We start from the raw sequence: 21,885 nt of genomic DNA, 5'->3' as shown, positions 1-21,885 counted from the left end.
TCTCTCTCTCTCTCCAACACACACACACACACACACACACACACACACACACACACACACACACACACACACACACACACACACACACACACACACACACACACACACACACACACACACACACACACACACACACTGCCTTCCCTCTCTCCCTAACAAGTGCACACACACACTGCCTTCCCTCTCTCCCCAACAAGTGCACACACACTTGCTACCATCTCTCCCCAACAAGTGCACACACACACTGCCTTCCCTCTCTCCCCAACAAGTACACACACACACTGCCTTCCCTCTCTCCCCAAAAAGTGCACACACACACTGCCTTCCTTCTCTCCCCAACAAGTGCACACACACACTGCCTTCCCTCTCTCCCCAACAAGTGCACGCACACACTGCCTTCCCTCTCTCCCCAACAAGTGCACACACACACTGCCTTCCCTCTCTCCCCAACAAGTGCACGCACACACACACTCGCCTCAAAACCCCCTGAGTCAATGTCAGACAGCCCCCAAAACATTGCGGAACATCTAAAGAATTAATCTGTGCATCACCATTTACCCTGTATTTGAGTGGGTAATGAGAAGCCATTTGGGAGAGGTAGCCTAACGAGAGTTGACACTGCCAGCGCACAGAGCCAAGCACCTAATTAACAATAATCTGGCTAATTAAACTGCCAAAACTTTGTTTAATGCCCCAAAACAACAAATGTTAGTATTTTCTTTCAACTCTTTTTTCCATCCCCAAAGTTCTTCAGGTTTTTTGGAATAAAACACCTTTTTAATTACAAGGACATTTGCCGCCAGCAAGATGTTTTTGACTGTGATCTGCATATCGGTTGAATTGAGAGCTTGGAATTAGGAATCTCTTTCTACATCATTATAATAATGACTTAAAAAGATAAGACAACAATAAAGTCAAACTGAAGATGGGAAAGGGATCAGTTTGGGATTTAAACTTTTTGGGAACGAGAGGATAGAAGAAGACAGACGTACAATGAGAGGACAAGATGAGGAACAAGCAAGGTTAAGAAGAAAAGGCAGAGGAAAGAGATACGAGGAGAAGAAAGAGGAAAGAGAGACAAGGAGAAGAAAGAAAGGAAAAAGAGACGAGGAGAGGAAAAAGAGAGAGACGAGGAGAGGAAAAGAGACAAGGAGAGGAAAGAGAGACGAGGAGGGGAAAGAGAGACAAGGAGAGGAAAGAGAGAGACGAGGAGAGGAAAAAGAGACGAGGAGAGGAAAGAGAGACGAGGAGGGGAAAGAGACGAGGAAAGTAAAAAGAGAGAGACGAGGAGAGGAAAAAGAAAGACGAGGAGAGGAAAGAGAGAGACGAGGAGAGGAAAGAGAGAGAGACGAGGAGAGGAAAGAGAGAGACGAGGAGAGGAAAAAGAGAGAGACGAGGAGAGGAAAATGAAAGACGGGGAGAGGAAAAAGAGAGAGACGAGAAGAGGAAAAAGAGAGAGACGAGGAGAGGAAAAAGAGAGAGACGAGGAGAGGAAAAAGACGAGGAGAGGAAAGAGAGAGACGAGGAGAGGAAAGAGATAGACGAGGAGAGGAAAAAGAGACGAGGAGAGGAAAGAGACGAGGAGGGGAAAGAGATGAGAGAAGTAAAAAGAGAGAGACGAGGAGAGGAAAAATAAAGACGAGGAGAGAAAAGAGAGAGATGAGGAGAGGAAAAAGCAAGACGAGGAGAGGAAAAAGAGACGAGGAGAGGAAAAAGAGAGACGAGGGGAAAAAGAAAGACGAGGAGAGGAAAGAGAGACAAGGAGAGGAAAGAGAGAGACGAGGAGAGGAAAAAGAGACGAGGAGAGGAAAGAGAGACGAGGAGGGGAAAGAGACGAGAAAAGTAAAAAGAGAGAGACGAGGAGAGGAAAAAGAGAGACGAGGAGAGGAAAAAGAGAGAGACGAGGAGAGGAAAAAGACAAGGAGAGGAAAGAGACGAGGAGAGGAAAGTGAGATGAGGAGAGGAAAGAGAGACGAGGAGAGGAAAAAGAGAGAGACGAGGAGAGGAAAGAGAGACGAGGAGGGGAAGAGACAAGGATAGTAAAAAGAGAGAGACGGGGAGAGGAAAAAGAGAGACGAGGAGAGGAAAGAGAGAGACGAGGAGAGGAAAGAGATAGACGAGGAGAGGAAAAAGAGACGAGGAGAGGAAAGAGAGACGAGGAGGGGAAAGAGACGAGAGAAGTAAAAAGAGAGAGACGAGGAGAGGAAAAATAAAGACGAGGAGAGAAAAGAGAGAGATGAGGAGAGGAAAAAGAGACGAGGAGAGGAAAAAGAGACGAGGAGAGGAAAAAGAGAGACGAGGAGGGGAAAAAGAAAGACGAGGAGAGGAAAGAGACGAGGAGAGGAAAAAGAGAGAGACGAGGAGAGGAAAAAGAGAGAGACGAGGAGAGGAAAAAGAAAGACGAGGAAGGGAAAGAGATGAGGAGAGGAAAAAGAGAGAGACGAGGAGAGGAAGAAGAGATAGACGAGGAGACGAAAGAGAGAGACGAGGAGAGGAAAAAGAGACAAGGAGGGGAAAGAGACGAGAAAAGTAAAAAGAGAGAGACGAGGAGAGGAAAGAGAGAGATGAGGAGAGGAAAAAGAGAGACGAGGAGAGGAAAAAGACGAGGAGAGGAAAAAGACGAGGAGAGGAAAGAGAGACGAGGAGAGGAAAAAGAGAGACGATGAGAGGAAAGAGAGACGAGGAGGGGAAAGAGAGACGAGGAGAGGAAAGAGAGACGAGGAGAGGAAAGAGACGAGGAGAGGAAAAAGAGAGACGAGGAGAGGAGAGAGAGACGAGGAGAGGAAAGGGAGACGAGGAGAGGAAAGAGAGACGAGGAGAGGAAAGAGAGACGAGGAGAGGAAAGAGAGATGAGGAGAGGAAAGAGAGACGAGGAGAGGAAAGAGAGACGAGGAGGGGAAAGAGACGAGGAGAGGAAAAAGAGAGAGACGAGGAGAGGAAAGAGACGAGGAGAGGAAAGAGAGGAGAGGAAAGTGAGACGAGGAGAGGAAAGAGAGACGAGGTGTGTGTGTGTTTGTTTGTGTGATGGGGCGTGACAGCGTCAGGCCGGTGGAGGTACAGAGAGGCTAAGGAGAGGTTATGTCTGTCAGAGCAGGCTGTCAGAGCCTGGGGGACTCTTCTCATCTCTCTCCCCTGGTCTATCGCTCTCTCTTCATCTCTCTCTCTTTCTCCTCTCCCCTGATCTCTGTCTCTCTCACACACACACATCCCCCCTCACCCCTCTCCCCACTCCCCACTCCCACTCTCTCTCTCCTGGTCCTGTCCATCCCAGCAGACGAGCCAGGGGGATGTTATTCAAACCCCTGAAGGTTTAGCCTCACCCTGCCATGCACCACCTGAGACCAGCCACCAGTTACCAGTCAGTGGATGACCTCTCACCTTGATCATCTGAGAGAGGTCGCCGGCATCCGCCAGCTCCAGCAAGATGTTGAGCTCGTTGTCCTCGATGAAGGAGTCCAGGTACTTGATCACGTTGGGGTGGTTCAAATGCTGTGAGGAGAATAAAACAGCATGCCAGTTCAGGTTCTACAGTCATGTCTGTTTGAGAAGGTGGGGTTTCTATCTCAAATCAGATGAACCAAACTGTTCCAGTTAGACAAGGTTAACATGTCTTGTTGTGTTGTCCTCACTCAAATGTATTAACATGTCCCCTCTGGACAAATATAGACACAGTACACCACAACAAGTGCAGCATGATAGCCAGTCGTTGTCCACGTTCAATAACTAATCTCCATTGAAGAGAGTATTATGGCTCATAATAACATGACTGTCCTGAGCTTTGTTTAAAGTCTGAGTGATGGTTGACTTCCCATATAAAAATCATGGAGGTTTCAATGAGGTCCTCCTCAATGAGAGAGCCTAGTGACGCCAAACAGTGACTGATAGGAACAGAACGCTATAGGCTAGGTGGAGTAATACACAGCTAACAAAATAAACAGTAAGCCAATACAGTGACTGATAGGAATAGAACGCTATAGGCTAGGTGGAGTAATACACAGCTAACAAAATAAACAGTAAGACAATACAGTGACTCATAGGAACAGAACGCTATAGGCTAGGTGGAGTAATACACAGCTAACAAAATAAACAGTAAGCCAATACAGTGAAGCTCAGGTTGAGGGTTGGATCACTGGTTGAGTCACACCAAAGACTCTTAAAATGAGACCAGGTCCCATATGTATCAAGCATCTCAAAGTTTTAGAATTAATTTCAAGATTCTTCTATTTGTTTTTAAATCAATCCACGATTGTGCACCCCAATACATGTCAGACATGATTTTAAGTTATGTACCCAGTAGGTCCCTCAGGTCCTCTGGTATTTTAACTATCCCAAAGCCTAGGACCAAGAGGCATGGAGAGGCAGCCTTTAGATACTATGCCCCCTGCCTCTGGAATAGCCTGCCAGAGAACCTGAGGGGGGCCAAGAGGCATGGAGAGGCAGCCTTTAGTTACTATGCCCCCAGCCTCTGGAATAGCCTGCCAGAGAACCTGAGGGGGGCCAAGAGGCATGGAGAGGCAGCCTTTAGTTACTATGCCCCCAGCCTCTGGAATAGCCTGCCAGAGAACCTGAGGGGGGCCAAGAGGCATGGAGAGGCAGCCTTTAGTTACTATGCCCCCAGCCTCTGGAATAGCCTGCCAGAGAACCTGAGGGGGGCTGAAACTGTAGACATATTTAAAAGAGATCTTAAAACACACCTTTTTAGCTTTGCTTTTCCTTACTGTGCTTGGTAGTCGTTTATTTTTTATTGTTATTATTTTGTTTTTATCCTCTTATGTTTGTTGTGTAGTAAATATTCAAGTTTAAATTTGAATAGTTTTTATTTGTTTTTTCCTGTGATGGACATTGTGTTGCATTCCATGTCTGAAATGTGCTGTATAAATAAAGCTTGGTTTGATTTGAAAGTAGAAGTGATGATCTAGGATCAGTTTAGCCTTTTAGATTATAATGAATATGATTGTATGGGCGGGGAGAACCCGATCCTAGATCAGAACTCCTACTCTGAGATGCTTTATGAATACTGGCCCTGATGCCTCCGCTTGGCAGTAGAAGTAGAAGAATTGGGGGTAAGGCCTTACGACAGACTAGCGTCCTATCCAGGGGTAGTACTTGTACATCAAACTGCCTCACGCTAGGGAAAACGGGAGATGGGATCCTGCCCTATGGGCCGTTCTGACTCAGACAAGGTTTACTTACTCCCTAATGCAGTGAAGCGATTAATGCATTCAGCAGCCTGTGTGGCATCAAAGGTGCTGTAGGAGGTGTAGACCGTATTATCACCCTGTTTGGGCTGTCAGAATCAGCCTGTACATCACTCAGAAATCCCTGAAGTGTATGGGTGGGATAGGAAAACAGGATCATACTATAACAATCTCACCTACGGGTGTGTGTGTGTGTGTGAGCGTCCGGGTAAGTGTAATCGTGTGAAGATATAGTGTTGGTCCGTGAGCCTGTGCACATGATTTACGTGTGTGTGTGTGTGCCCTCTCTTCGTTCGTATAGAGTCAAATGACCAACAGACTCTGAGACAGCTTCTACCCCCAAGCAATAAGAATAGCCAGACTGCTAAATAAGTTAATTACATGGTTAGACAAACTCACACACACACACACTACATCGACACTCCCACATAATCACATACAATACATACACTCACACACACACACACTACATCGACACTCCCACATAATCACATACAATACATACACTCACACACTTTTACATTTGCTGCTGCTACTCTGTTGGTTATTTTACTCTCATTATTATTATTATTATTACTTTTGCTATTATAATTATTATTATTCTCTCCTAATTTATTTAATTTATTTATTTCACCTTTATTTAACCAGGTAGACAAGTTGAAAACAAGTTCTCATTTACAATCGCGACCTGGCCAAGATAAAGCAAAGCAGTTCGACACGTACAACAACACAGAGTTACACATGGAGTAAAATAAACTTACAGTAGAAGAATAAGTCTATATACAATGTGAGCAAATGAGGTGAGATAAAGGAGATAAAGGCCACCAAAAAAAGGCCATTGTGGCAAAGTAAATACAATATAGCAAGTAAAACACTGGAATGGTAGATTTGCAGGGGAAGAAAGTGCAAGGTAGAGATAGAAATAATGGGGTGCAAAGGAGCAAAATAAATAAAGTAGGTGGAGAGGTGGGCTAAATTATAGATGGGCTATGTATAGGTGCAGTAATCTGTGAGCTGCTCTAACAGCTGGTGCTTAAAGCTAGTGAGGTAGATAAGTGTTTCCAGTTTCAGAGATTGTTGTAGTTCGTTCCAGTCATTGGCAGCAGAGAACTGGAAGGAGAGGCGGCCAAAGGAAGAATTGTTTTTTGGGGTGACCAGAGAGATATACCTGCTGGAGCCCGTGCTACAGGTGGGTGCTGCTATGGTGACCAGCGAGCTGAGATAAGGTGGGACTTTACCTAGCAGGATCTTGTAGATGACCTGGAGTCAGTGGGTTTGGCGACGAGTATGAAGCTAACTTCATACTCATCTAACTGCCTGTGTATATTGGTTTCTAGCTTCCCTGAAAAGTTGCATATCACGGGGGCTGTTCGATGCTAATGCAGAACGCCATAGGATGTTTTTGTGTTGGTTAAGGGCAGTCCGGTCTGCAGAGAACCAAGGGCTATATCTGTTCCTGGTTCTAAATTTAAAATCAAATCAAATTTTATTTGTCACATACACATGGTTAGCAGATGTTAATGCGAGTGTAGCGAAATGCTTGTGCGTCTAGTTCCGACAATGCAGTAATAACCAACGAGTAATCTAACCTAACAATTCCACAACTACTACCTTATACACACAAGTGTAAAGGGATAAAGAATATGTACATAAAGATATATGAATGAGTGATGGTACAGAACGGCATAGGCAAGATGCAGTAGATGGTATCGAGTACAGTATATACATATGAGATGAGTAATGTAGGGTATGTAAACAAAGTGGCATAGTTTAAAGTGGCTAGTGATACATGTATTACATAAAGACGCAGTAGATGATATAGAGTACAGTATATACATATACATATGAGATGAGTAATGTAGGGTATGTAAACATTATATTAAGTGGCATTGTTTAAAGTGGCTAGTGATACATTTTTACATCAATTTTCATCAATTTCCATTATTAAAGTGGCTGGAGTTGAGTTAGTATGTTGGCAGCAGCCACTCAATGTTAGTGGTGGCTGTTTATCAGTCTGATGGCCTTGAGATAGAGGCTGTTTTTCAGTCTCTTGGTTCCTGCTTTGATGCACCTGTACTGACCTCGCCTTCTGGATGATAGGGGGGTGAACAGGCAGTGGCTCGGGTGGTTGTTGTCCTTGATTATCTTTATGGCCTTCCTGTGACATCGGGTGGTGTAGGTGTCCTGGATGGCAGGTAGTTTACCCCCGGTGATGCATTGTGCAGACCTCACTACCCTCTGGAGAGGGCGGAGAAGTTGCCGTACCAGGCGGTGATACAGCCCGACAGGATGCTCTCGATTGTGCATCTGTAAAAGTTTGTGAGTGCTTTTGGTGACAAGCCGAATTTCTTCAGCCTCCTGAGGTTGAAGAGGCGGTGCTGCGCCTTCTTCACAACGCTGTCTGTGTGGATGGACTATTTCAGTTTGTCCGTGATTTGTACACCAAGGAACTTAAAACCTATTACACACTCCACTACTGTCCCGTCGATGTGGATAGGGGGGTGCTCCCTCTGCTGTTTCCTGAAGTCCACAATCACCTCCTTTGTTTTGTTGACGTTGAGTGTGAGGTTATTTTCCTGACACCACACTCCGAAGGCCCTCACCTCCTCCCTGTAGGCCGTCTCGTCGTTGTTGGTAATCAAGCCTACCACTGTGGTGTCGTCCGCAAACTTGATGATTGAGTTGGAGGCGTGCATGGCCACACAGTCGTGGGTGAACAGGGAGTACAGCAGTGGGCTCAGAACGCACCCTTGTGGGGCCCCAGTGTTGAGGATCAGCGGGGTGGAGATGTTGTTACCTACCCTAACCACCTGGGGGCGGCCCGTCAGCAAGTCCAGTACCCAGTTGCACAGGGTGAGGTCGAGACCCAGGATGATACCTCGGCCAGGTCGATTAGAAAGGCCTGCTCGCTGAAGTGTTTCAGGGAGCGTTTGACAGTGATGAGTGGAGGACGTTTGACCGCTGACCCATTACGGATGCAGGCAATGAGGCAGTGATCGCTGAGATCTTGGTTGAAAACAGCAGAGGTGTATTTAGAGGGCAAGTTGGTTCGGATGATATCTATGAGGGTACCCGTGTCTACGGCTTTGGGGTGGTACCTGGTAGGTTCATTGATAATTTGTGTGAGATTGAGGGCATCAAGCTTCGATTGTAGGATGTCTGCGGTGTTAAGCATGTTCCAGTTTAGGTCGCCAAGCAGCACGAGCTCTGAAGATAGATGGGGGGCAATCAGTTCACATATGGTGTCCAGAGCACAGCTGGGGGCAGAGGGTGGGCTATCGCAGGCGGCAACGGTGAGAGACTTGTTTTTAGAGAGGTGGATTTTTAAAAGTAGAAGTTCAAATTGTTTGGGTACAGACCTGGATAGTAGGACAGAACTCTGCAGGCTATCTTTGCAGTCGATTGCAACACCGCCCCCTTTGGCTGTTCTATCTTGTCTGAAAATGTTGTCGTTAGGGATGAAGATTTCAGAATTTTTGGTGGTCTTCCTAAGCCAGGATTCAGTCACGGCTAGAACATCCGGGGTGGCAGAGTGTGCTAAAGCAGTGAATAAAACAAACTTAGGGAGGAGGCTTCTAATGTTAACATACATGAAACCAAGGCTATTACGGTTACAGAAGTCATCAAAAGAGAGCACCTGGCGAATAGGAGTGGAGCTAGGCACTGCAGGGCCTGGATTCACCTCTACATCACCAGAGGAACAGAGGAGGAGTAGGATAAGGGTACGGCTAAAAACTATGAGAATTGGTTGTCTAAAATGTCTGGAACAGAGAGTAAAAGGAGGTTTCTGGGGGCAATAAAATAGCTTCAAGGTATAATGTACAGACAAAGGTATGGTAGGATGTGAATACAGTGGAGGTAAACCTAGATATTGAGTAATGATGAGAGAGATATTGTCTCTAGAAACATAATTGAAACCAGGTGATGTCATCGCATGTGTGGGTGGTGTAACTGAAAGGTTGGATAAGGAATAGTGAGCAGGGCTAGAGGCTCTACAGTGAAATGAGCCAATAAACACTAACCAGAACAGCATTTCCGTCGGTAGATTAGTGGGGTTCCGTGTGGTAGAGGGGATCAATCCAATTGGCAAAATAGATATAGTTATAGTGACCCAAGAAGAATTGTCCGATAAACCTATTCAGATAGCAGTCGATAAGACAGCTAACGATTAGCGGCCCGCAGATGGGCATACAGGTAATGTCACGACGGAGGGGCCAGTTGGATAACTCCCTCGGGAAGTTAACGTCGGTAGTCCAGTCGTGAAGGCCCGGTGGGGCTCCGCATCGGCAGTAAAACGGGTCCGGAGTGGCTGATGGAACTCTTCAGCTGGCTAGCTCCGGAATAATTTATGTTTGCTCCGGGATCGACGTAAGCCAATAGTCACACGGATAGCAGCTAGCTAGCTGCGAGATCCAGGTGTAAATGTCCAGAGCTTGCAGTTGAAATCCGGAGATATGGAGAGAAAAATAGGTCCGGTATGTTCTGGTCTGAGTCGCGTTGTACTGGCGATAGCTTTTCGAGCTAAAGGATAGCTGATGACCACAAACCGTGGTTAGCTGAATACTAACGTTAGCCAGTAAACTGGCTAGCTTCTGGCTAGCTTCTATTGTGGATTTCAGATTTAAGGTAAATAAGACTTCTTCTTTTTTTAAATTGGTGTGGCGGGTTGCAGGAGAGTGTTTTGAAGTTTGAAAAGAAAATATATAAAAGATATGCAAAGAAAGGTGTAAATATATATATACACGAGACACGACAAGACGAGGACAAAGGACGTCTGACTGCTATGCCATCTTGGGTAATAATCTTTGATAATAAATAATGCCTAGTCACTTTTACCCTGCCTTAATGTACATACAGTGGGGCAAAAAAGTATTTAGTCAGCCACCAATTGTGCAAGTTCTCCCACTTAAAAAGATGAGAGAGGCCTGTCATTTTTTATCATAGGTACACTTCAAAAAAGAAAAATAAGAAAATCACAATGTAGGATTTTTAATGAATTTATTTGCAAATTATGGTGGAAAATAAGTATGTGGCCTTTTATAAATGCATTTCATGCAATGCTACATCATTTTAGATGACTGGAGACTTTAGCAGTATCTTTTTTAATTCAGCAGAAATTATGGAAATGACAGGCTACTTTGACACTAACAAACTGAGTGAATCTGGGATCAATAAAAACGAGCTGGTCTTGAAACCATCGATAGGCTAGACCTAGGAGTGTGGAGACACATATTGTACTGTATGGGGAGGAAGTTCTAGTCCTAAAAAAAGCTTTCCAGTTTCACTGACTCACCCAATGATGTGCAGCTCACTCACAGTCGATGGCCGATAAGCTTGTGCCAAAAGCCTATCTCAATTCAAATGTTATTTGTCACATGCGCCGAATACCGTGAAATGCTTACTCACAAGCCCTTAGCCAACAATGCAGTTCAAGAAATCATAACAATCACCCCAACAATGGCCAGGAGTTGGTCTATATAGGCTAGCTACAATGTTGTGCAATTCTTAGAATATCAGGTACGTTTTCACATTATGCTCTTTAGGGGAAGGAGAATTACAGAGGAGTCAAATGGGTTCCCGGAACGAAACACACCAAAACTGAGAGGTGCCGGATCTGGTTCCGGTAGGATCCGGCTCAAATTAAGCACTGGTTGTGATGTACTCCTTTATCACGGCAGCCCCACACACACACACACACACACACACACTGTCAGTCTTCTTGTATGCTAATCTGACCCACTCTTCCTGACAGGGGTCTCTGCCCACAGATGCACACTTCAAGTCCCTGTCATAAACTCCACTTTACCGCCCGGCCGCCTCGCACGCCGCACCAAAACAAATGTCACCCCTGATGATGATGACAACAAAACCACTTTAATTTATGCCACCATAAAACCCCAACTGCCAGCGCAACCGCCAATCACTCCGGGAGGCGTAACAAGCAGCAGATGGGGCGTGTGATTTGACAGGTCGTTAAAGTGACAGGCGGCATTGACAGGCGGGCGGGATCAAGGACCTGACAGGGCCACCTCCCTCCTTCCCTCCTTTTTCTTCTCCCTCTCTTCCTTTCTCGTCCTCTCATGGCTTTTTCTGTGGCTGTCCCTCCCCCCACACCTTGCGATGACATAAACACACACACACACTGCCGACTCTAAACAGAGCATCACAGCCAGCGTGAGATGACAGCAAACACACTTGGAGTGTCAGAACAGAGGCTCTCTTTGATCCCGTACAATGACAAAGAGTAACACACACACGTGAACAGACGGAGGACTATACGCACTTAACGATACTCCAAACACAGGTGTGCATAAGTGTGTGTGTGTGTGTGTGTGTGTGTGTGTGTGTGTGTGTGTGTGTGTGTGTGTGTGTGTGTGTGTGTGTGTGTGTGTGTGTGTGTGTGTGTGTGTGTGTGTGTGTGTGATTATATATATATATACAGTACCAGTCAAAGTTTGGACACACTTACTCATTCAAGGGTTTTTCTTTATTTTTTACTATTTTAGACATTGCAGCATAATAATAAAGACATCAAATCTTTGAAACAATACATGTGGAATCATGATGTAGTTACCAAATAACTGTTAAATATATTTTATATTTGAGATTCTTCAAAGTAGCCACCCTTTGCCTTGATGACAGCTTGGCATTCTCTCAACCAGCTTCACCTGGAATGCTTTTCCAACAGTCTTGAATGAGTTCCCACATATGCTTGAGCACTTGTTGGCTGATTTTCCTTCACCCTGCGGTCCAAATCATCCCAAACCATCTCAATTGGGTTGAGGTCGGGTGATTGTGGAGGTCAGGTCATCTGATGCAGGACTCCATCCCTCTCCTTCTTGGTCAAATAACCCTTACACAGCCTGGAGGTGTGTTTTGGGTCATCGTCCTGTTGAAAAACAAATTAGTCCCACTAAGCGCAAACCAGATGGGATTGAGTTTCGCTGCAGAATGCTGCGGTATCCATTATGGTTAAGTGTGCCTTGAATTCTAAATAAATCACAGACAGTGACACCAGCAAAGCACCCCCACACCATCACACCTCCTCCTCCATGCTTCTCGGTGGGAACCACACATGCAGAGATCATCCTTTGCTTCTCACAAAGACACATCGTTTGGAACCAAAAATCTTACATTTGGACTCATCAGACCAAAGGACAGATTTCTACCGGTCTAATGTCCATTGCTCGTGTTTCTTGGTCCAAGCAAGCCTCTCCTTCTTATTGGTGTCCTCTATTAGTGGTTTCTTTGCAGCAATTCGACCATGAAGGCCTGATTCACGCAGTCTCCTCTGAACAGATGATGTTGAGATGTGTCTGTTACTTGAACTCTGTGAAGCATTTATTTGGGCTGCAATTTCTGAGGCTGGCAATTCTAATGAATTTATGCTCTGCAGCAGAGGTACGTTTCCTGTTGCGGTCCTCATGAGAGTTAGTTTCCTCATAGCGCTTGATGGTTTTAGCGACTGCACTTGAAGAAACTTTCGAAGTTCTTGAAATTTTCCGGATTGACTGACCTTCATGTCTTAAAGTCATGATGGACTGTTGTTTCTCTTTGCTTATTTGAGTTGTTCTTGCTATAATATGGACATGGTCTTTTACCAAATAGAGCTATCTTCTGTATACCAACCCTACATTGTCACAACACAACTGATTGGCTCAAACGCATTAAGAAGGAAATGTACTTTTAACAAGGCACACCTGTTAATTGAAATGCATTTCAGGTGACTACCTCATGAAGCTGGTTGAGAGAATGCCAAGAGTGGTGCAAAGCTGTAATCAAGGCAAAGGGTGGCTACTTTGAAGAATCTCAAATATAAAATATATTTTGATTTGTTTAACACTTTTTTGGTTACTACATGATGCCATATGTGTTATTTCATAGTTTTGACGTCTTCACTATTATTCTACAATGTCGAAAATAGTAAAAATGAAGAAAAACCCTTGAATGAGTAGGTGTGTTCAAACTTTTGACTGGTACTGTATATACATCTGCCACTGCACAAGCCTGCATGTGTGTGTCAATGAATGTGTTTATATGACTGTGTGTATTATTAACTAAAAACACATACATTGACACAGCCCCACTCACAGTCACAACCACACAAAGGCTGCCCCAACACACACGTTCGGCCCAGATCCTGTGACAAAGGGCCATAGCATTCTAAAAACGTACCATTTCACTGGCATAAGACCCAAGCTCCCTGACACCTCATCTCTAAAATGCTTCCTTCCCTACACCTGCTGGATTTAAGTGCATCCTACAGTTAAACCAGATTATAAGAAACCCCTGAAGAGACCAAGCCAGAGAGAATCTCAATTTCATTTATTTGATTCCTCACGTTCTCTCTCCTTGCCTCCTTCTCAAAACAGATTGGATGAGGAACCTCTGACCTTCTCATCCAATGAGTTTTGAGAAGGAGGTGAGGAAAGAGGAGTAAAGGAATCAAGGAAGTGCAATTGAGATTCACCCCCTGAGAAATAATTCCACCAGCCTTACCTTCAGCAGGTCAATCTCCTTGATGCAGTCCTGGCGAGCCTTGGCGTCCATCATTTCAAATATCTAAAGAAAAGAACAACGAAGTTTGTACCGTTATCCGACTGCATTGTCAGAGGTATTCCATAGAATCCTCAGGCAGCTCTAACACATAACCCCAGTGCCCAGCGTAACGCCAGTGATCTTCACGTCTAGACCTGTAGAGCAGAAGTGTGTCTAGGCCTCTGACCCAAACACTAACCAACATGGTTCAGTAGTTTCAAGCATTAAGCTGGGGAAAAACACTGCACACACTGTGGCCTTCCTGGCCCAGACGTGAACCAAACTGCCTTTGCCAACCCTTGGCTGTATCTCAATAGTCCTTGATTAGCACTGATGTGAAAGGACTATGTCAGTGAAACAAATAGCTGGTTTGGTAGAGCCAGGTATTCACCATATCGTCTTCCCCTTTTCTATGTTTCACAGAGCAGTGCACATGAAGGAGGAGAGACGGGGAGAGGAAGCCACTTTAGACTACTGAGATGTACCTATAGAGTAAATGCCAAAAAGGATAGGTCTCAATATAGTACCTGGACTTTCTTCAGAGCCACATGCTGGCCCTCCAGAAGGTAGGTGGCTTTGTAGACCTCGCTGAACTGGCCCCGGCCAATCTTCTTCTCAATGCGGAAGTTGGCCAGCGTGCAGCAGTACTGGTGGCTCTGCATGTTTCTCAGTGAGGGGAAGAAGAATGGACAGTTTTAGTTAGGGAGAAATACTGTAGTAACCTGTTGAGAGAGAAGGTTCATATGCCCATGTTAGCTTGGATAGGATTGGCACATCTATTGATGTGCGTGAGTGACAGTTCTCTGGGATTTGAATGAATGTGCCTTAATATCACTCAGGTGAGTTATTCATATAAACAGTGGCATTAACATTTGACAATGGCTACAGTTTTCTCCAAGGTTGGACATACATGCACTGGTATGTCTGTAAGCATCCTTGAGCGACACAACAGTAACTAAAACCCATCTGAAAAATGTAGAAGAGTAGCTAACGATTCTGTGTACTAAACATGTCTTTCAGTTCTAGGAACCAAACTCAGCAAAAAAAGAAGTGTCCACTCACTGTCAACTGTGTTTATTTTCTGCAAACTTAACATCTGTAAATATTTGTATGAACATAACAAGATTTAACAACTGTGACATAAACTGAACAAGTTCCACAGACATGTGACTAACAGAAATTGAATAATGTGTCCCTGAACAAAAGGGGGGTCAAAATCAAAAGTAACAGTCAGTATCTGGTGTGGCCAGATACTGTGCAGATGCAGTGCATCTCTTCCTCAGGGACTGCACCATATTTGCCAGTTCTTGCTGTGAGATGTTACCCCACTCTTCCACCAAGGCACCTGCAAGTTCCCAGACATTTCTGGGGGGAATGGCCCCAGACCTCACCCTCCAATCCAACAGGTCCCAGAAGTGCTCAATGGGATTGAGATCCGGCCTCTTCGCTGGCCATGGCAGAACACTGACATTCCTGTCTTGCAGGAAATCACACACAGAACTAGCAGTATGGCTAGTGGCATTGTCATGCTGGAGGGCCATGTCAGGATGAGCCTGCAGGAAGGGTACCACATGAGGGAGGAGGATGTCTTCCCTGTAAAGCACAGCGTTGAGATTGACTGCAATAACAATAAGCTCAGTCCGATGATGCTGTGACACACCACCCCAGACCATGACGGACTCTCCACCTCCAAATCAATCCCGCTCCAGAGTAAAGGCCTCTGTGTAACGCTCATTCCTTCAACGATAAACACAAATCTGACCACCACCCCTGGTGAGACAAAACCGCGTCTTGTCAGGGAAGAGCCATTTTTGCCAGTCCTGTCTGGTCCAGCGACGGTGGGTTTGTGCCCATAGGTGACATTGTTACCAGTGATGTCTGGTGAGGACCTGCCTAACAACAGGCCTACAAGCCCTCAGTCCAGCCTCTCTCAGCCTATTACGGACAGTCTGAGCACTGATGGAGGGATTGTGCGTTTGGGTGTAACTTGGGCAGTTGTTGTTCCCATCCTGTACCTGTCCCGCAGGTGTGATGTTCGAATTTACCGATACTGTAGGTGTTGTTACACGTGGTCTGCCACTGAGAGGACAATCAGCTGTCCGTCCTGTCCCCCTGTAGCGCTGTCTTAGGCGTCTCACGGTACGGACATTGCAATTTATTGCCCTGCAGTCCTCATGCCTCCTTGCAGCATGCCTCCATGCAGATGAGCAGGGACTCTGGGCATCTTTCTTTTGGTGTTTTTCAGAGTCAGTAGAAAGGCCTCTTTAGTGTCCTAAGTTTTCATAACTGTGACCTTAATTGCCTACCATCTGTAAGTGTCTTAACGACCGTTCCACAGGTGCATGTTCATTACTTGTTTATGGTTCATTGAACGAGCATGGGAAACAGCGTTTAAACCCTTTACAATGAAGATCTGTGAAGATATTTGGATTTTTACGAATTATCTTTGAAAGACAGGGTCCTGAAAAAGGGACATTTATTTTTTTACTGAGTTTATATGGCACAGCTAAGGGTCCGCAAGTCACTCAGTCACTCTGTAAAAGATTCTCACTCATACTGTATCACAGTGTTGACACTGGCTAACATGCTGACAATAGACAAGGCTGAAAATATAGTTCAGTTTGTCTTCCATTTACACAGAGCATCAGTCGTTCACACAGTACATGTACCCAGCCAACCAAATGTTCCTGACCATGTCACATTTCAGGTTCCAATTAAAATCAGTTCACACAACAATGTGCCTTCTGTATACAGTTCCATAGTGGCCAATGTCACACCCAGGTTTCTAGGGCAAGATGGTTTCTTGGGCAAGAAGGTTTCTTGGGCAAGAAGGTTTCTAGGGCAAGATGGTTTCTAGGGCAAGATGAATTCTAGGGAAAGATGGTTTCTAGGGCAAGATGGTTTCTAGGGCAAGATGGTTTTTAGGGCAAGATGGATTCTAGGGCAAGATGGTTTTTAGGGCAAGATGGATTCTAGGGCAAGAAGGTTTCTAGGGAAAGATGGTTTCTTGGGCAAGAAGGTTTCTAGGGCAAGATGGTGTCTAGGGCAAGATGGTTTCTAGGGCAAGATACAATGCTGAGAGGAAAGTATCTCCCTTTATGCCACTTAGAAGACACTTTTATCCAGGAAAGTGAGTGCATACATTTTGAGTATGTGATCCAAATGGGAATTGAACCCACAACCTTGGTATTGCTAGTGTCACACTCTTACCAACTGAGCAACATGGGACCAGCATAGCTGGGTGGTTCAGTTGGTAAATCAAAGCATCTGTGGTCCTTTCTGTACCACCGGTCTGTCTCGGTGGCACAAGCCTCCCAACGGCTCCCCTTTTTGACAGACAGCCAGCCGTTATTGATGCCATTTGTAATTGCCGTAATTGTTTCGAGGGGAGGACTGGGGTGTGTCTGTGTGTGTCGATGCTAATACTGAGCGACACAAACCCTGGGTGACACACACTCTGATGCTTGGCGCCGTGGAATATTCCCAGCTGCTCATTTACATATGCGCTGACCCAGATTAGCATGCTCTATTAGAGTGCCACTGCTAATTAGAGCTAGCCTGATATGCTAATATGCTAGCCAGGCTGCTATCTTTACCTAGGTTAGTCATTATATAACCCCATACTCCAAAACTGTGGCTCTGTCATATTTGGTATAACACTACCTACAACTGTTATTGTTCTTTTTTTCCATTAATTAATTACAAAACAATAGAGGAGAAATCTGTGTCATTGAAGAGTGACAAGTTGTTTGTGAAGTAAACCTCACTAGTAGTGGGATGCTTTAAAAAGTACTAGGATATGCAGACTTACATCCCCCAAATGCATTGATTACATCTCCTCAAACCTGGGGTCCATTCAACACACCTGAGCTGACGGGGCAGAGTTCAGAGCCTGCCCTTACAGAGCATGACCCGTAGCAAGAGGGCATTCTGTGCTGCTCCATTCATCCAGGATGGGTTCAGACAAACATGGCAGGACAGCAAGGAGGTTTGCTCTGCTCACTAAATACATACACTTCTACTATGCTTGAGTTGGAGAGTCATGTCCTTTAGAATTTATCTTTACATGTTTGTAATGCAACTAGGGCCACACTACGGGTTAACAATAACTTGAACTGGAATGCACATGGTACTTTGTCCCCCTTTGTTTCTAGGGCCTAGTATGGACAGCTGAGAGTGTTGAAGTTATCCTCTCAGTGCTCAGTGGGTTGACCAAAGACAGCAACAGCCTAATACTGGACTGGACTGGACTAGCCAGACTGGTCTGGACTGGATGAATGTTGACACACCTGTGCTCTGTGGGAACCTTCATTACTCTTTGACTCACTGTATACTATCTGGTTTGCCTTTGATGAATTCCGATATTCCCTGTGCTGAATCAAATGTGATTCACAGTGGATTTCAACAGGAACAATGTTCAACTGTTCTTTATCCCAAGATTTACAAACCCTTGACTCCTGAGTGGCGCAGTGGTCTAAGGCACTGCATCACAGTGTTGTGGCATCACTACAGCCTGGCGTTTGATCCCAGGCTGTGCCATGACCAGGAGACTCGTAGGGCGGTGCACAATTAGCTTGCATGTCCTGTTCAATTATATTGTGGTCCAGTGCTGACTTAAACAATGGCTTTCATTTGAACCTATCATCTACTATGAAACAGCGAATAAAAATGTAGGTTTTATCTAACATACTCGATCTGGCATTCACTTGTCAGCATCGATATGTCAACAAAACGTATCCTTGACTCAATGGGGTCTTTGTTCCTTGAATGTGCATCACAAAAAAGGCCTGAAGTTAACATTAAATCATTACATACCATAACGCAAAATGGTATTTTTCTTTATTTTTCTCAATTCCTCTCACTGGCCAAGAAAAATCTCAGGGGCTGCATATTACTCCTGACATTCAAGAGGGTTTAGCCATTCATTGGGCTATTGAAACAGTAGAGCATGCCCTGTGGATTACTGTGGGGACTTACTACACTGCTCAAAACTGAGAGAGAGAGAGAGAGAGAGAGAGAGAGAGGGGAGAGAGAGAGAGAGACACACAGAGAGGGAGAGAGAGAGAGAGAGAGAGAGAGAGACAGAGAGACAGAGAGAGAGAGAGAGAGAGAAACAGAGAGAGAGACAAAGAGAGAGACACAGAGAATTATAGAGTCAAAGCCCTTAACTTCCCTCCAGCTCCCAGCTTTCAGCTCTCCGCTCCAATCCACATGTGCTTCATCACTTTGTACTGCGACTGACGGCGAGAGCCCGGGGTGAACTGGAAAAGCTCTTCCAGAATCTCAATAGCTCCTAACTCTATCAACATCATTTTTCTTTCCCTCTTTCTTTTCTTTTTACGTTCTCTGGCCTTTGGAGCGTCATAAAATCAGCATCAAGAGAAACAAATGGCTTTGCCATAACGGATCTCCCCGAGTCTTGAGACGCTATTAGCTAATCCAGAGTGACGTTGGCTGATTGGTCTTTGGCTCGTTGGGCTGTGGTGTTAACTCAAGTACTCTTCGCTAGCTGCTGCAGAGGCGGTGACGTGCTGTGTCAGATCTGGCAGCTGCCGTGCTGCAGTGATTGTGGGAGACTCCCTGATGATGTTTCAAGGGGTGGCCGCAGAAATGCGCAATTGCTGTAAGTGGTCGATTCATGTATTTAGGTGGAGGGTGACTGGTATATGACTTGACACAGATTAATGACATTAGGGAACTTATTTTATCAAATGTGTAAAACCCTCAACAAACAAATTAAAAGACCATCGATACCATCAATACTGAAGAAATTGAGGTTGAACATTTTCAGTCACCAAATTCTTAACTTCAGTGGCTATAATCTGTGGCAAAACGCTGTAGTTTGACCCTGTCATCACAGTGAAAGCCCCAACTATAGGGAGGAAGGAAGAAGGGGTAGAGGTGGTCAGAGACGTACCATCATGGAAAATGATGATGGCATTACGCTAAACAGAACAGGTTTTCATTTCTTCCTATCACCGTAGCAGATGTTCAATATCATTGGCTAATTGCACTTAAACACTACGTAATGACAGACTCCGCACCGCGCCACCAAGTAACACAACAACATCCATTACCTCACTATCAAGCCGGCACAACAATTTGTCACGTAATCGCCCTCACGCAGTTGAAAGCCAATGAAGAGGCGATTAAGGCTAATTTCTTCAACAATTACCACTCATTATGTGCAGAGTCAAGAGCAGGCTTTGACTACTGTTAAATGACGGGGTTGCTAAGATAGTCTCTACTAATATGTAGTTAGGGAGTGACACCTGCTTGCCTACATAGCTCTCAGTGATGTCAAGGGCTTCCGTGCAAACCTGAGCTGTTTTTTCCATCCCAGTCAATCATCTTAAGTCCTTCTATGCTCTTTGAAGCATTGTGAAAATGCATTTTGCGTTTATCTATTAGCATTACACTTAGGTCTTAAAACAACAGCGACAAACAACAACAGACAAATTATTTTATGTTGTAAAATGTAAAAATGAATTTGTTTATTCAAAAGCAGACATGAATGCACACACTCATGTACGCACATGCATACACGCTCACACACACACACATACACATACACGTACACACGTACACACGCACGCACACACACACACACACACACACACACACACACACACACACACACACACACACACACACACACACACACACACACACACACACACACACAAACATCAGTGTAGACTAGAATATGACGTCTCACCTGATCTTCTCCAGGCATCTTGTAGAGGTTCTTGTTCTGGTTGTCTAGGTTGTGCTGGTGATGACTGTTCTGTGCCTCCATGGTGGACTTGGCATACAGTACCAGGCCCCTTCACCCCTGGTAGAGACAAGAGAGAGAACTAACTTAGCCGTGGTTGAGTGTGTGTGTGTGCGTGTGCGCGTGCATGTACATGTACGTGTGCGTGTGCATGTGTGAGCATGTGTGAGCCATTCTGAGCCATGGGGAATCCTTGCATAGAGTCAGTCCAGGAATGGGCAATCATTTTGTCTCTAGGGCCACATCGAGATTTTTGAAATTCAACGGAGGCACACAGTTTTTTTTTGAGTGATTTCTTCTAAATCTATTTGCAGACCGGAAAAGTGGCCATAAAACAAAGAAAAGCCAGTACAGGGCTTTACCCCTATACCACCGACTCAGACAGATTAGACTGCCAGAGACAGCATCCTATACCACCGCCTCACAGATTAGACTGCCAGAGACAGCATCCTATACCACCGCCTCAGACAGATTAGACTGCCAGAGACAGCATCCTATACCACCGACTCAGACAGATTAGACTGCCAGAGACAGCATCCTATACCACCGACTCAGACAGATTAGACTGCCAGAGACAGCATCCTATACCACCGTCTCAGACAGATTAGACTGCCAGAGACAGCATCCTATACCACCGCCTCAGACATATTAGACTGCCAGAGACAGCATCCTATACCACCGCCTCAGACAGATTAAACTACCAGAGACACACAGCATCCTATACCACCGCCTCAGACAGATTAAACTACCAGAGACACAGCATCCTATACCACCGCCTCAGACAGATTAAACTGCCAGAGACAGCATCCTATACCACCGCCTCAGACAGATTAGACTGCCAGAGACAGCGTCCTATACCACCGCCTCAGACAGATTAGACTGCCAGAGACAGCGTCCTATACCACCGCCTCAGACAGATTAGACTGCCAGAGACAGCATCCTATACCACCGACTCAGACAGATTAGACTGCCAGAAACAGCATCCTATACCACCGCCTCAGACAGATTAGACTGCCAGAGACAGCATCCTATACCACCGCCTCAGACAGATTAGACTGCCAGAGACAGCATCCTATACCACCGCCTCAGACAGATTAAACCACCAGAGACACACAGCATCCTATACCACCGCCTCAGACAGATTAAACTACCAGAGACACAGCATCCTATACCACCGCCTCAGACAGATTAAACTACCAGAGACACAGCATCCTATACCACCACCTCAGACAGATTAAACTGCCAGAGAAACACAGCATCCTATACCACCGCCTCAGACAGATTAAACTACCAGAGACACACAGCATCCTATACCACCGCCTCAGACAGATTAAACTACCAGAGACACACAGCATCCTATACCACCGCCTCAGA

The 21,885-nt window shown here is 45.3% G+C and overlaps 1 protein-coding gene across 3 annotated transcripts in view; it reads right to left on the bottom strand.

Moving 5' to 3' along the window:
- Positions 1-21,885, bottom strand: part of nek6 (NIMA-related kinase 6) — an 81,552-nt gene that overhangs the window by 26,061 nt on the left and 33,606 nt on the right. For 2 of the 3 annotated variants that reach the window (XM_020457935.2, XM_020457934.2), the window contains exons 2-5: positions 20,455-20,571; positions 14,264-14,392; positions 13,698-13,760; positions 3,379-3,489 (exon numbers count right to left, since the gene is read on the bottom strand). In XM_020457935.2, coding sequence (XP_020313524.1) covers positions 3,379-3,489; positions 13,698-13,760; positions 14,264-14,392; positions 20,455-20,535 — 384 coding nt within the window. In that variant the 5' untranslated portion in view covers positions 20,536-20,571. Of the gene's footprint in view, positions 1-3,378; positions 3,490-13,697; positions 13,761-14,263; positions 14,403-20,454; positions 20,572-21,885 lie in introns of all 3 variants that reach the window. The other variant, XM_031802222.1, reaches the window with a different exon arrangement.

Source organism: Oncorhynchus kisutch, linkage group LG23 (genome assembly GCF_002021735.2).
Source record: "Oncorhynchus kisutch isolate 150728-3 linkage group LG23, Okis_V2, whole genome shotgun sequence".
Lineage (NCBI taxonomy): Eukaryota > Metazoa > Chordata > Actinopteri > Salmoniformes > Salmonidae > Oncorhynchus > Oncorhynchus kisutch.
This window is presented reverse-complemented; position numbering and strand designations above follow the sequence as displayed.